The sequence below is a fragment of the Vulpes lagopus genome, chromosome 10, assembly GCF_018345385.1.
Source record: "Vulpes lagopus strain Blue_001 chromosome 10, ASM1834538v1, whole genome shotgun sequence".
Classification (NCBI taxonomy): Eukaryota; Metazoa; Chordata; class Mammalia; order Carnivora; family Canidae; genus Vulpes; species Vulpes lagopus.
The window spans coordinates 24215442-24231865 of NC_054833.1; the positions used below are offsets into that span (position 1 = coordinate 24215442).

At 40.4% G+C, this 16424-nt stretch overlaps 1 protein-coding gene across 1 annotated transcript in view; it reads right to left on the reverse strand.

Annotated features, from left to right (window-relative positions):
* Nucleotides 1-250: 250 nt before the first annotated feature.
* The window catches only part of LOC121500850 (basic proline-rich protein-like), a 31368-nt gene continuing 15194 nt past the window's right edge, over nt 251-16424 (reverse strand). Inside the window, exons 2-4 of the mRNA XM_041772965.1 lie at nt 5569-5654; nt 997-2574; nt 251-400 (exon numbers count right to left, since the gene is read on the reverse strand). Coding sequence (XP_041628899.1) covers nt 251-400; nt 997-2574; nt 5569-5654 — 1814 coding nt within the window. The remainder of the gene's footprint in view (nt 401-996; nt 2575-5568; nt 5655-16424) is intronic.

Genomic DNA, 16424 nt, shown 5'->3' on the forward strand with positions numbered 1-16424 from the left:
TGAGCCAAAGTCAGATGCTCAACCGTTGAGCCCCCCATGCATCCCCACTTTTACATATTTTTAAAAAAGGATTTTGTTTATTTGAGAGAAGACAGAGTGAGCGAGAATGAGTGGGGGGCAGGGGCCGAAGGAGAGGAAGGAGCAGGCTCCTCCTGCGCAGGGAGCCTATTGAGAGGCTTGAGCCCAGGACCCTGAGCCGAAGGCAGATGCTTCACAACAGAACCACCCAGGGGCCCAACACTCTTGTGTCTCAATTGTTCTGGAAAAGTAGCGTATATTCCATGATCTCCGGCACAGGGGTTTCCAAGCCCAGAGCTTCTGGAGGCGGGGGGGCCGCTGCGCAGACGTCAGCTCCCCGAGGCCGCGGCTGCCCTGCTGGTGGAGGGCCCAGCGCAGCTTCCTTTTCCAGTTACAGGAGACGGGAGGCAGAGGTTGCAGGTGTGCTGACTTGACTTTTGAAAGTTGACAACCAATTCAACTCCTTTTAAATTTTTTCTCTCATTTTTTTTAGGTGGGGCAAAATACACATAACATAAAGTTCACCATCGTAACCATCTTTCAGCGTACAGTAGTGTCACGCGGATTCACAGCGTCGTGTGACACGTCTCCAGAACGCTCCATCCTGGGAGCTGCAGCTTTGAACTGTGAAACAGCCCCTGTGCCCCCTTCCCTCCCAGGCCCCGGGAACCAGCACTCTGCTGTCGCTACCAGTCTGGCTACCTCACCTAAGTGGTCACTCAAATTAGAAAAAGCCCCCCCCCCCAAAAAAAAGCTCTGAGAGTCAAACAAGACCATTTGGGATTTATTTGCATCTATTTGCCTTTTTTAAAATTTTTTTGCCAGTTCTTTCTAGAATTCCCCCATGGTGCCCATGAGACACATGTTCATTCCTGAGGAGCTTTTCTCCCTCCAGTTACCGGCAGGGAGGTCACCCGCTGAGCGATGCTCGGCTCTGAGCCCGGCTGCGTCCTTCTCCATCCACCGGCCACGCGGTACCCTCAGGACGGGTGGGTCCGCATGCGCTTCCCTGCCCTGACCTCCCAGCAGCACAGGCGAGGCACCGGGCTTGCTGCGACAATAGCGGGGGGGGGGGGGGGTGGCGGGGTTGGAGCCATGTGCGAGCATCGGGCCACCCCTTAAACACCCAGGTGCGACAGTGTAGGAGTCACTAGGTGCTTGATGTAAACACGAGACGTCAGGGATGCTGAGCATCCTGCGGTGCCTCGGCTGCCGCTGAGATGTGCGGACTGCGCTGCCGGGATTGCGCCCTGGAGCTGCCTGGAGCTGCCCTGGTGCTGCCCTGGAGCTGCCCTGGAGCTGCCCTGGTGCTGCCCTGGTGCTGCCCTGGAGCTGCCCTGGTGCTGCCCTCGTGCTGCCCTGGAGCTGCCCTGGTGCTGCCCTGGAGCTGCCCTGGAGCTGCCCTGGAGCTGCCCTGGTGCTGCCTGGAGCTGCCCTGGAGCTGCCTGGAGGTCGTGGCCGGGAGACTGAGGGCGGCAGCATTTCAGGCCTTTCCACTGCCAGGCAGCCTGACCCCTGGCCTGTGACCCTTCGGCGCCGTGGATCGGAAGCAAACATTAAAAATGAAGCTTTAATTTCCTTTGCCACTGGGGCCCGAAGTCCAGAGAAAGCGAAGCTGGTGGACGCTTCCCTGGCAGCCTGCGGTGGGGGGCGGACCCGCTCCACGGAGCCCGATACCCACGAGGGCAGGGACCTCGGATCGCAGGGATCTGGATCTCTGGGACCCTGGATCTTGGGGACCTCGGGTCGTGGGGACCCTGGATCTTGGGGACCCTGGATCTCGGGGAGCCTGGATCGCCGGGGACCTGGATCTTGGGGAGCCTGGATCACAGGGACCCTGGATCTCGGTGACCTCGGATTGCGAGGACCCTGGATCGCGGGGACCCTGGATCTTGGGGACCCTGGGTCGTGGGGACCTGGATCTTGGGGACCTGGATCTCGGGGACCCTGGGTCGTGGGGACCTGGATCTCGGGGACCCTGGATCGCGGGGACCTGGCTCTGGGGGAGCCTGGGTCGCGGGTACCTGGATCTTGGGGAGTCTGGGTCGTGGGGACCTGGATCTCGGGCTGGGGCGCCTCCCCCAGAGCCGGGCCGCCCCCATGGCGGCGCTGTAGGCCCCGCAGGCCCAGGCAGGCTGTCGCAGGTGAGGGGCTGCCGTCTCTGGAGGAGGCCTCGGGCCCTGCAGTCCCCGTGTCCTGGGGCGGTCCCTCGAGGGCTCCCTGCGCGGCCTCCCTTGGTCCGGGCTGCTGGCGGCTCGGCACTCGGGGCACCGTCAGCTTCTGGCGTTTTCCCAGAACCAGACTTGCTCTTAAACGTGTCCCGGGGGCCGCGGGCCGCAGCAGGGGACAGGTGACCCTGCTGGCGGCCTGGCCGGGAGCCGGGGACCCCGCGGGGGCTCTAGGGCCCGGGCTGTGCGGCCGCGAGGGGGGCTCGGCCTGGCCTGGGGGCCACAGGGCCTTTGCACGAGCTCTGCCCGCGGCTGTAGGCGGGCTCGTGTCAAGGTCAAAGTCTGGTGGTGGGGAGGAGGAGGGCGCGAACTCGTGCTTACTGGGTCCCTAGGCGGAGCCCAGCTGCACACCTGCAGGTGCAGGGAGGGGAGGCCCAGGGAGCTCAAAGGCTGGGTCCTTTCCCAGACCCTGGAAGGACCCTGGGGATAGATTTCTGTACCCCCTCCACGGATGGGAAACCCAGCCTGGAGGAGAAGTGCGAGACCGGAGCTGGTAAAGGTGGGGGCTGGCGCGGGTCTGGGAGAGCCCAAGCCCCAGATTTAGGGCGCAGGAGCTGCACACAATGCTTCTGTTAATTTCTACCTGCCGATCAAGGTGTCTAAAAAAAAGAAATAAATCCAAGCACAGACTATTATTATGGGAACATATCCTGGATATTTTCCTTTTGTTCCAGTTATTTATCACTGTGGGATAAACTGCCCCAAAACTGAGTAGCATAAAACAGCCATTTATAATGCTGACGGATTCTAGTGTCAGATTTCGGCCAGGGCACAGTAAGGACACAGGATCGGGTGCCTTGGGTGCGGAGATCTGCGCAGCTGGGGATGGCATGGATGTTTAGAGACCTGGACTGAGAGGACCTGGTGGCTGAGTTCACCTGAATCTCTCCTTGTAGCTTGGGCTTCTTCACAGCTTGGCAGCCTTGGGATAGCTAAGGCTATGGGCTGGCATGCAGTTCCTAGAACAAGTGTTTCATGAACAAGGTCGAATTTCATAGACTTTGATGACCTAGCTTTGAAAAAATAAAAATAACGTATCCCGATACAGACTGGTATTAAATGAAAGTAACTTTATATTTTCCCTTTTACCCTTATACACACAATTTCTTCAACAATCTTACCTAGCAGTAACTATGCTTATTTGACCACATACACTTGATTCACAACTCGAAAGGTGGTGTGAGAAACTCTGAGGACCTGTTTCTCAGCATAAAAACCAAATTGGTGAAAATTATTTTTTAAAGCCCTTAACTATTTAAAATCTCTGGAAATTGGGGTGCCTGGGTGGTTCAGTGATTGAGCATCTGCCTTGGGCTCAGGGCGTGACCCGGGGGTCCTGGGATTGAGTCCCCCATCTGACTCCCCGTAGGGAGCCTGCTTCTCCCTCTGCCTGTGCCTCTGCCTCTCTCTGTGTGTCTCATGAATAAATAAATAAAAATGTAAAAAAATCTCTGGAAATTGTCCTAAGAGCATACAGTAAATGGAGAAATATTAATTCAAGAAGTTCTATTAATCTTGGTAAAGAAAAAAAAAAGGAAGATTCTGGGGTACTTAAGCCATAACCTGCTCAGTCTATCATCAGCTCAGCATGATGGAAGCTACACTTCAGGTGCATGTGCCTAAGAACATAAGACTTCTTGTTCCACCAGCTTTCAGGCAAGGGTGACTTTGCATTTCTAGGAGGGAAAGACTGCCAGCATTTCTCATCTCTCCTGGTTCTGTGTTAAATAGACTGACTTCAGGTGAGTGTGGCTGATGTTGACAATTGAAGTTGAGCATGGAGGGAGACTGGTCATAGAATGGAAACTCTAAGTGACAGGCCAAGGGTACTAGGGCTCCAATTGTCCTCACCCTGGCTTATTCAAAGGGTGGAAGTTTCACGCCAGAAGAAGCAAGGTGAGAAGACCCAAGGCTATTGCCCCTGCCTGCATGCTGTTCAGGGAGAAGCAAGCCATTGCCCTTGCCCCAAGCTCTGGAGCATTTTGAGAGATTTTGGTTGACAAGAGAGGTGAGCCTTAAGAACAGAAAGCTCTGATTTCTACTCAAATGAATGACTTTATTTAGAACGGAGTGCAGGGAGTTCCAGTCTAAGAGAGCTCTCAAAAACAATGGAGATTCTGGTGGTAAGCAATTAACAGAAGGCTGATAGCTCCATGAGAGTGACTTCGGTTGTGGGACAGCTAGTTTATCAGAGAACCAGGGAAAGAAACAGTTCAGAACAGCCCTCTGGGGGGTAAAACAAATCTTGAAGCCTAGCCTAAGAAATTTCCCCTGGAAAGGAGTCTGTATTTAAATGAGACCTGGGAGCAATCTATGCACCAGGACATTACTACAAACAATAGAGCAATTGGCAGGCAATTAGAAGAATCTAATAGCTGGATGTGGTATCACCAGAGAGATGCAGCCTAACAGATGGATCAGGGAGAGAAACTGTAAAAGAGAGACCTGCTGAAACCACTGTCATCCCAGGGTGACTATGCAAATGCCCAAGGCAGTGCTTTCTGAGGAGCAATATCAGATTGCACAGGGGAAATGGACTTTCCTGTTTTAGACCACCCAAATCACTAACTGAAGGCAGAAGCAAATGACAACTATAAAAACAACAACCCCCAGAGGGAGACGGAAATCAGTATCCTGAGTTGTTATATTATTTAAAATGTCCAGCTTTTAATGAAAAAACAAGGCATTCAAAAAAAAAAAATAAACAACAAAACAAAACCCAGAACAGTGAGACCTTTATATGGGGGAAAAGTAGGAAAGAACGGAAACTTCTTGTGAGAGAGCCCACACATTAGATTTAACAAAGACAAAAAAAAAAAAAAAAAAAGATTTAACAAAGACTTCAACACAGTCATTGCAAATATATTCATAGACCTAGAAGGAGACATGCTAAAGGAAGTAAAAGAGTGCGATAATAATCTCATCAAATAGAGAATATTAATAAAGACAGGGAAATTGTAAAAGAGATCCAAATGGAAATTCTGGAGTTGAAAATTATGATAACTAAAATGAAAAATTCACCAGGACTCAACAGTACATTTAAACCACCAGAAAAAAGAATCTGAAAACTTGGTGATAAAGATTATGCAATCTGAAAAACAGATTTAAAAAATGAAGAAAAAGAAGCCGAGCATCAGAGAGACACAGAGCGCCATAGAGTGCACCAACATACATGGAATGATTGTATAAATAGAAGAGTAGAGAGAGGGAAGAGCAGAAAAAATTGTTTGAAGAAATAATGGCTGAAATTCCCCAAGGGTGATAGAAAACAAGAACCTTGATAAATTCTAAGTAGAGCAAATACAAATAGATTCACACCTACCATACCATATTTAAAACGCTGAACCCTAAAAGGATTAATGATCGATTTCTTACTAGTAACAGTGGAAGCCAGAGGCAATGGGATGTCTAAAGACAAAAAGAAAAAAAATGAACTAATTTTATATCCAGGAAAAATATCTTTCAAGAAAACAAGATAAAAATAAACAAAAACTAAGAGATTTCATTGCTAGAAGACCTGTTTCATGAAAAATACTAAAAGGAATTTTTTTAGGTTGACAACAAGTGACCCAGATGGGATTTTGAATTCACCTGAGAAATCAAAGAGCACTTGTAAAGGTAACTAGGTAATCATAAAAGACACTAACAATGCATATTTTTCTTTTTATTATTTAAAAACAAATTATATAAAACAGTATGGACATACAATTGACCCTTGAATAACATGCAGGTTAGGGTTGCTGACTTTCTAGACAGTAAAAAATTTACATATAACTTTGACTTCTCTAAAACTTAACTATTAGCCTACTGTTGACCTGAAGCCTTACCAATAACATAAACAGCTAATTTACACATACTTTGTGTGCAATATGTATTATACACTGTATTCTTAAACTAGAGAAAAGAAAATGTTGTTAAGAAAAGCATAAGGCAGAGAAAATTTACAGTATTTACAGTTCCGTATTGGATTTATTTTATAAAATCCATGTACAAGTGGACCTGTGCAGTTCAAGCCCACATTATTTAAGGATCAACTGTAATTGTCTAATTGAGCTAATGACATATAAAGATGTGATATTCAAAAGAGATGATTGTGAGCAAAGCTACATTAGCATAAGGAAATGCTGCCAGATGGTAAGTGGAATTCATAGAAATAAATAAAAGAGTCATAAATGGTAAATTGGAGGGTAACATAACAGACTCTACAAGTAAAACTTGCTTTCCTTTTCATTTAACTTCTTTAAAATACATAAATTTACATAACCTAATAATTAAAACAATGCATTGCTTGGTTTGATATATGTATATTTCAACCTTACAGAAATAAAAAGGATTATAAGGGAATGCTATCAACAATTGTATGCCAACAAATTTGATGAAATGGACACACTTCTAGGAAGCTCAAACTACTAAAACTGATCAAAAGAAATAGAAAATTTAAACAGACCTATACAAAGCAAAAATATTGAATTAGTAATTTAGAAATTCCTCACAAAGAAAAACCCAGGTCCAGACTTACTTTATTTCTGAACTGTATAAACATTTAAAATAGAATTAATAGAGGCAAGAATATGCAATGGGATAAAGACAATCTCTTAAAAAATTGGTGCTGGGAAATCTGGACAGCAACATGTAGAAAAATGAAAATTTACTGCTTTTCTCTATTACACACAAAAATAAACTTAAAATGGATTAAGGACCTTAATGAAACCATAGAAATCCTAGAAAAGAGCACAGGCAAAATTTCTCTGACACCAGCCATGGCAACAGTTTTCTAGATATATCTCCTCAGGTAAGGGAAACAAAAGCAAAATAAATTATTAGGGTTACATCAAAATAAAAAGCTTTTGCACAGAAAAAAATCAGTCAATAAAACTAAAAGACAACCTACTGACTGGGACAAGGTATTTGCAAATGGCATATCCAGTAAAGGGTTAGTATTCAAAATGTGTAAAGAACTCATAAAACTAAAAAATCCCAAAGCCAAATAATCCAATTAAAAATGGCAGAAGAGGGATCCCTGGGTGGCGCAGCGGTTTGGCGCCTGCCTTTGGCCCAGGGCACGATCCTGGAGACCCGGGATCGAATCCCATGTCGGGCTCCCAGTGCATGGAGCCTGCTTCTCCCTCTGCCTGTGTCTCTGCCTCTCTCTCTCTCTCTGTGACTATCATAAACAAATAAATAAATTTAAATAAATAAATAAATAAATAAAAATGGCAGAAGACATGAACATACATTTCTCCAAAGAAGACATGCACATGGCCAACAGACATATGAAAACATGCTCAACACCACTCATCATCAGGGAAATGCAAATCAAAACCACAATGAGATATCACTTCATGCTTCAGAATAGCTAATATCAAGAACACAAGAAACAACACACACACACACACACACACACACAGAGGAATATTATTCAACCATAAAAATAATGAAATCTTGCCGCATGGATGGATCTAGAGAATATAATGCTAGGTGAAATAAGTCAGAGAAAGACAAATACAAATATGATTTCACTCATATGTGAAATTTAAGAAACAAAACAGATGAACAACAAAAAAGAGAAAGCCAAGAAATAGACTCTTAACTATAGAGAACAAACAGATTCTGTTACCAGAGGGGAGGCTGGTGGGGGATTGGGCAAAATAGGTGGAGAGAATTAAGAGGACACATCATGATGAGCACTAAGCAATGTCTAGAATTGTTGAATCACTGTAATATACACCTGAAACTAATATAACACTGTATATTAACTATACTGGAATTAAAATAAATAAAATAAAATAGAGTTAAGTACAAATTTTTCCTAAAATAAAAAAAGGAACAGTTACCAACCCATTCTATAAGGTCTTTACTACACTGATACAAACTGTGATAGTCATCACAAAAAAAGAGAAAACATCTCTTATGAAGACAGATATGAAAATCTTTAACAAAATACTTACAAATTAAATTTGACAATACATAAAAACACAACACATGGTGTCATTGCACACCATGAAAATGGATTTATCAAAAAAATGTGGTTTAACATAAAATAACCTATTAATATGATATGCCATATCAGTGCAATGAGGACAAAAACCGCACCATCACCTCAATAAATTTAGAAAAAGCATTTGATAAAGTCTAAGATCCCTTCATGGTAAAAATACTAAAAAATCGCATCAATTTGATAAAGGAGGTCTATACAAAAACCCACAGGTCACATCATATGTAATGGTGAAAGACTGTTTTTATCCTAAGATCCAGAAAAATGCAAAGATGTTTGTTGTTGTCATGTCTATTCAAAATTATACTAGAAATTCTAACCTGGGAAATTAAACAAGAAAAAAAGGCAGCCATATTCGAAAGAAAAAAGTGAAACTCTGCCTATTTGCAAGTGACATGATCTTATATATAGAAAATCCTGAGGACTTCACTAAAAAACTATTCAAACTAATAAATTAGTTCAGCAAGTCGGCAATACAAGATCAATATACAAAATCAATTGTATCAATTATATTTCTATACACTGGAACCAATCTGAAAATGTCAAATGACTATATTATACACCTGAGACTAACTGCACATTAACTAACTGGAATTTAAATTAAAACTTCAAAAAACAAATTAAAACTTTTAAAACAATTCCACATACAATAGCTTCAAAAAGAATAAATGCTTAGGAATAAATTTAACAAAAGAAGTGAAAAACTAAATGATGAAACTATAAAAAAGTGTTGAAAAAGTTAAAGAAGAGGTGCCTGGGTGGCTCGGTTGATTGAGCATCCAAATCTTGATTTCAGCTCAGGTCATGGTCTCAGGGCATGAGATCTAGCTCTGTTGGACTTGGCTCACTGGAAAGTCTACTTGATTTTCTCTCCCTTTTCCTCTCCCCCTGCTCATGCATTCTTTTTCTCTCTCAAATAAGTAAATCTTTTTTTAAAAGAAAGAAAGAAAGAAAGAAAGAAAGAAAGAAAGAAAGAAAGAAAGAAAGAAAGAAAGAAAGAAAGAAAGAAAGAAAGAAAGAAAGAAAGAAAGAAAGAAAGAAAGAAAGAAAGAAAGAAAGAAAGAAAGAAAGAAATTAAAGAAGACCCGAATAAATGGAAAGACGTCCCATGTTTGTGGATCAGAAGACTTAACGTTGTTCAAATGGTAGTATCCACCCTCCTACGATTGACCTACAGAGTCAAAGCAATTTACATCATAGCACCAGTTGATTTATTTGATGAAATTGACAATTTGATTCTCAAATTCATGTGGAAATTAAAAAGATCCAGAATAACCAAAGCATTCTTCAAAAAGAAGAACAATGTTGGAAGGCTCACACTTTTTTATTTTAAAAACTTACTACAGCTTGAAACAAGTGTTTATTATTGCTAAAAAGAAAAAAAAAAACCTTACCACAATGCTATAGTAATCAAGACAGCGTGGCATTGGCATAAGGATAGACATATAGATCAATAGAATAGGATTGAGAATCCAGACATAAACCACCACATTTACAGTGAATTGGTTTTTAGCAAGTGTCAAGACCATTCAAGGGAGGGAAGTCTAGTCTTTTGAACGAGTGGTGCTGGGATAATACTGGATAGCCACAGGCAGAAGGATGGAGTTGGGCCCCTTATTCACCTAACACAATTAAAATGGCTACTCTTTTTTAAAACTTTCTTTAAAAAAAAAAACAGACTTTCTCATTTCCTCTGTGCCATATATTGCTCCAATCTCTCTCTCCTCTCCATCCAAGACTTTGTTCACTATATGGTTTTTGGCTATGTGCCCAGTATGTCTCCTATACTATTCTCTTACACCATTCTTTTTTTCCTTCTGTGCTTCTGTTTATACATTTTTCTATTGACTTATTTTTAATTTCACTCCTCTTCTTTCCAGCCTGCCTTCATATCCCCCCAATGGACTCTTAATTTTATATTTATATATTACATATTTTAGTTTTATAACATCCATTTAATTATTTTGTAGTCTATGTTGAACTAACCATTTTTTCATAGATTTTTGTGCACCTTTTTTCTCTATTTTCTTTAATGCATTAATTAATTCTTTGCTATTTCCAAAAATCTGGATTTTCTGTCTGTCTGCTTTTATTGTTTGTTTTTCTTTTGATTATTGGACACATCTTCCTGCCTCTCTGTTGTTGTATGCTTGACATTGTATATATATAAAAAAGAACTATAGCAGCTCCATATATCTTTCCTCAGCAAGGGTTTTCATTTTCTTCCAGTAGCATATAGGGTAAAAGTATGATTTCTTCAGTGAAAGCAGGCCTAACTGTGACCTGTGAAACTAGTTCAGCTCTGGTTTATTCCTGTCCCCAGGATGTAGTCCTTCTTGGCTTTGAATTCTTGGTCTTTTTGATCTTAGATGGTTTGCTACTCACAGGTGTTAGCTTAGTCTTTAAATCAGTTGCTAAATGGCAGCTGCAAAATCTAATAAATATTTTGAAGTGGAAACCTGTTGTTCATTTTAGTCTCCTTCTTAGCTGGACTGTATTTTCAGAGCACTGTGGAACGGGAGTGGGGGGGGGGGAGACAATTTTACTCTAGTTTTCTGGCCAAGTTCCCTAACCTTCTATGCTATCCTAGCACTAGCCAGTGACTAGTGGGGTTTCCAGGATATATTATACTCAATGGCTTTTGTTTTTAATTGCAACTCTCTTGATTTTTTACTTTTTTCTGTACATTGCTTGAACACAAAGAGCTGCTTGAATACAAAAACTGTACATCACTTAGAGATCATAGATTTGGAGTTGGAATGAACATATTTCATGTAAGAGCGTCTTGCATGGCAAGAGGAATGTGGATGGATAATTGGGAAGTTAAAGGGGTGGACTGTTGCTGACACTGTTGGTTATCTACTCAGGATTTATTTCCTGCTTCTTTCCGCTTAACAGGACTTTAAATTTATTCAGGCATCTACCTTCCTGCGTGCAACACATGCCTCAGGAAAGCTAATTCCATCCTCAGCTCCAGGGAGTGGATCTAGCTGGTCTAGAGGTAATTGCATCTCCATTTCCAGTGATTTGATTAAGGAAGAAATAGGTGGTTTCATAGCTTGGGTGGATGGATCCCTGACATCACTTTTGCATGTGGGAGGTTTATGGGTGGGAAATTTGGAAAAAGACGGAATTTCAAGGTTTTCTAATGTAGCCTCCAAAGTAGTATTAGAAGCTGAATAGTGGGTCCCCCCCCCTCAGAAAGCATCAGTTATCAAGCTTTTTAAGCATTTCAGTGATCTTGATGTAGGCCATTAGCATGTGACAGAATGTGCCCCAAGTAGTCTTTTAAGGGCAAAGTGCATCTATTTATACTCTGGCCCAGTGTTCGATCATTCCCATGAAAGTGAACAAGCTCTTGTTGTGATGTGGGGTGTTAGATCCTTTTGCAACTCATGATGCCATAAATCAGAACCCTGTGGTTGCCTTGGCCTTTCCGTGTTGCCCATGGTAAAAATTGAAGCTCTGTCCTCAACACTGAATTGAATACGTAGCTAATGTCAGCCTGGGGAATGATTGATTTTTCTCTGGCATTATGTTTTCATTTCCCCTGTGATTCACTTGAAGTGGAATTCTTATGGCTTAAGCCAAGTAATAGCAACACATTCACATTTATAAAGCCTTCTGGATAACTTCATATCTTTAATAAGTGGGCCCTAATGATAGTTTAGTTTCATGCCCAAGACCACTTCATTTTTGAATGAATGAAAAATGTCATATTTTCATTCCTTTCTTCAATAAACACTGATTGAGCGCTTAATATTTCAGGCATTATGTTAGGATTTGGGACATGGAAAAAAATTCTCATCCTCCATGCCTCCCTGTCAAGAAACACAAACATGTGAGCACAAGGACAAGTGTTTCTGGTTGTCCATTGGAGCCCTGTTCATAGTAACACAAGGGTGAAACCAGTTCAACTGTTTCTTAGTAAGAAAATGGTTGAATACATTATAATTCATTCATATAATGGAATACTATACAGTAATTAAAATTAATGAAAAATGTTACATGTTATACCATGGATAAACCTCAAAAGTATAACAACCAGTAAACAAAAAACAAGTAGCAAAATAATACGTACAGCCCTATACTACTTATGTACAACGTTCAGACCCAATGTATGCAATAGCATATCTTGTACATATGAAATAAAAGTGCAAAAATATGCTTTAAGATGGGCATTTCATTTGGGAAGGAAAGAATAGAAGAAGTATAAGGGTGAGGTTTTATCTGGGTTAGTAATATAATTATTATTTTTTTAAAGAGAGAACGAGGAAGCCAATTTCATAAAACATCAGCCCTTGCTTAGTTTTAGCAGAGGGCAAATAAATGTCAATTATATGTTTTTTTCTGTATTTTAATGTATGGAATGTTTTATAGTTAAAATAATATTTAAATACAAAGCACAGAGGCATTATCTATAGTAGCTCAAATTTTAGTGAGGAAGCAAAACCAGAAACTAGTTGTGGTTCGGTAAATGCTCATAACATAAAAGACAGGGGGCATAAAAGAGCAGCTGATAGCTCAGACTGGGGATTTGGGAGTACCTCCTGGGAAAGTAAAGGCTGATCAGAGTGTTGAAAAGCAATATAGGAGTAGGGGACACAGTGAGAAAGAACATTCCAGGCAGAGAGCAGAGACACCCTCAAGACCTCTAGACCATTGTAATAACACCTATGATTAAAAACTTACAATGTGCCTGATGCTTTATATGTGTTGCTCTCTCTAGTATTTACAACAGCCTTTTAAGGAACTCATTATTGTCCTTAGTTTATGAACGAAATAGCTAAAGTTTAAATAGCTTGCCCAAGATCACATAACATCTAGTTGGTGGATCTTCCACTAAGGTCTGTTGGGCTCCAAAGTTGGTGTTCTTTCCATTAGACAATGCAAGACCTTATGCATCCTCCCCACCAAAGAATTCCACAGGCAAAAAAAAAAAAAAAAAAGGAATTCCACAGAAAAAGTCCTCATACACAGTAGTTATAATCTATATACAACTGAAGTCATGATAAATATTTGTTCTTTTTGAGAGGGAGGGGATATCATAAAGCAGAACAATCTCAGAAGAGGCAACATTAAATCTCAAGGATCTAGATCTAATTACTGATTTATAAAAAGTACAAGGGACATGTATATGACACCATTAGCATGCAACCAGCAAATTCAAAACATGGAAAATGCTCAAATGCTTTGGACAAATGGCCTCGTTTCTTTAACAAATATAATTTAGGGAAAAAAGAGAAGAAAACTATAGATTAAAAAGGACCTTAAATATACATGAGCCAAGTGCAATGCATGGACTTTGGACCTCATTTGAATAGACCATAAAAAAATCATGAAATCGTTACAGAAATGTGAACACTGACTGGATATTTGATGTCATTAAATAATTTTTGTTATACTTTTTATGCGTGATAATTATAGTTTAATGTTTTTTTCCTCCAAAACAGAAATTATTATTTTGAAATGCCTATGGAAATGTTTTTAAATGAAATAATGTATCTTGTATTACTTCAAAGTACTTGGAGGAAAAGGGTGTTATGTGTGGGTGTATATAAATCAGATATGTATGGATAATTATGGAATTGACCAAAGGATGCAGAAAAGGTCATTACAATATTTTTTCTACTTTTATGTGTCTATTTAAGATACTTTCCAGTAAGAAGCTAGAAAAAAATGGGGAAGCAACAGAGATCATCTTGTCCACTTTTCTCATTGATGCTTGAAACCTCTTTGTGTAATGTCAGTTACATAAAAATGTGAACTCATTCATTCTTCCACTTTTTAAAAATGATTTTTTGTCAGAATTTAGTGGTTTTTTTTTTTTAAAGTAAATACTTATGGTGGAAAAAGGAAAGCCTAATTTTCCTGGCAATATTGTTTGGCTTGGGAGATTTTTTTTATTATATGGCAAATGTTTAAATCTTTCAAGTATAAAAATAAGTAGCTCATTTTTTGTCATTTGCGGGGGAAGCTTAACTATTTCATGACACTTTAGACTTAATTTAACCTGAAATAAATGTTGAAATGTTGGATTATTAGATAAATTGATAGATAGTTTACAAGTTAATTATAGAGCTTTTTAGATATAAAGCACTATAGAAGTCTTGAGTATGAACTAAATGTTAAAAACTCTTTGATTTTAGCATGTTGGTATTATTTTTCTTTGTAGCTATCCTTCTTATTTTGCATCTTCCAAATGCTGATTGCATATAGGTCCAATGGAAGAATAACGTGGCTGATTAAGTAAAAGTAGTTATTAAAAAGTAACAATATGATGCTTAAGTACAAGGTGCGGGCACCAGACACACCTGGGTTGGACCAGGGGTCTTTTGCCTTGGACACACTAACTATTATCTTTAAGTCTCAATATTCTTAGGCAGGAAATGAAAGGCTGAGATTTCCATGGGATAACGCATGCCTGGCACGTAGCTATGCCCTGCAAATACCAGCTCTTATTCCTGGGATCTCTACGTGTATAGTAAAGATAATACAGGCCCAGAAAAACAATCACAGAGACTATGGAAGATACGGGCCACTGCCCTCTGGCTTATCATCTGGTTGAGAAGCAAGTGGTTGCTACGCATGGAGCGCCTGTGTCTGGTCTCTGGTGCCGTGAGAGAGAGACCCACATCCTCAATGTTCTCTAGCACCCAACAGCCGCACCGAACTTGAACGCCCATCAAAGCAGACTTCTGCTTAAAATGATATTCTTCATGTTTCAGAGCAGGAAATTAAAAGTTTGTCTCTGAAAATGATGAAAAGAAAGGATTCCAAACATGTATGTGCTCTCACATTTTTGGAAGCAGTTAAGACACTTTTAGTAATATATTCTTGTGTTTGTTACCAAATTTTTATTTTTAATAAAGAGGGCTACAGCTTTTTAAAAAGAGAATACAAAAAAATATGTATCTGGATCCTTGCCTTTAAGTAAACACAATCAAGAGTGCTGCTGCTTGATCCCATGTGACATTTATTTAGAATTATGCATATCTTTTAAAGATGAAGTTACAGATACCTCAGATACTCATTTCCTGTGATATTCCAACTTTTTAAGGCTCATCAGCTTTTCCATGTAGCTGGAGACTTGGGAATTCACAAACAAAGGTGCCCTAGAGCCTTTCTATTATTCTTCAATGTTTGTAACATGACAAGTGGCAAATAATAAAAATGTTTAGAATGTCCCCAAAGAAACTTGTGGCCAGGAAATGTTTAAATTCTTTTAATAACTGGTTGATTCCTGGTGAGACAAGCACTTTATACATGTATAAACAAAAAAGGCATGTAACATAGTCCATTCATTAAAGGAAAGAATAATTAAAATAAAAACAGGTCAATGTCTTTAGCAAGGAAGTCAGTTGTCCAATGAAGGCATCTCTTTGACTTAAGTTTAGTTTTAAATCCTAAATGTTTATTCAGTGATACCTCACACCTTTGCCTCTTGAGTTTCTAGAGAAAGTGTTGACTTTATTATTCAAAGAATATTCCAGTTTTGGAAGTGACACAGAAACACATAGGATTGATTAATCAGTTTTCCTTACATTTTTCTTTAGTTTTGTAAAATATATAAAAAAGTAGATGTCATTATTAATTGCCAATTGTCACTCTTTTGATTTTTTTAATTGTTTAGTGTTATTGCCAAAGTCTGATAATATGGGTAATTGAGATTCATGACACCATTTCTGAATGAGGCGCTTATCGGTTTAAAAAAAAAAAAAAACCAAAGTAGTGACTCAGGAATCACAGTTAATGAGAAATATAATTTGTGCATTTTTCTAATGGTTTCTCACATATTTGAGCCATCACACATTATATTAGTGGAAATGATCTCTCCTCACTTAATTTTCCTTTGGTGTTTGTCTTTAAAACTTTTTTTTTTTTTAAAAAGATTTTATTTATTTATTCATGAGAGACAAGCAGAGACACAGGCAGAGGGAGAAGCAGGCTCCCTGCAGGGAGCCCGATGCGGGACTGGATCCCTGACCCTGGGATCACGCCCTGAGCCGAAGACAGATGCTCAACCGCTGAGCCACCCAGGCGTCCCTGTTGTTAAAACTTATAGTGAATTTGTTTCTGTGTCTTTCTCTGCCACTTCTCTTGGCCAAATGAAAAGTCCACAGCTGAGAAGTGGAGCAGGGATGTTGTGGGAAGGCAGGAAGCCCTGCCAGGTCCTGGTGTGT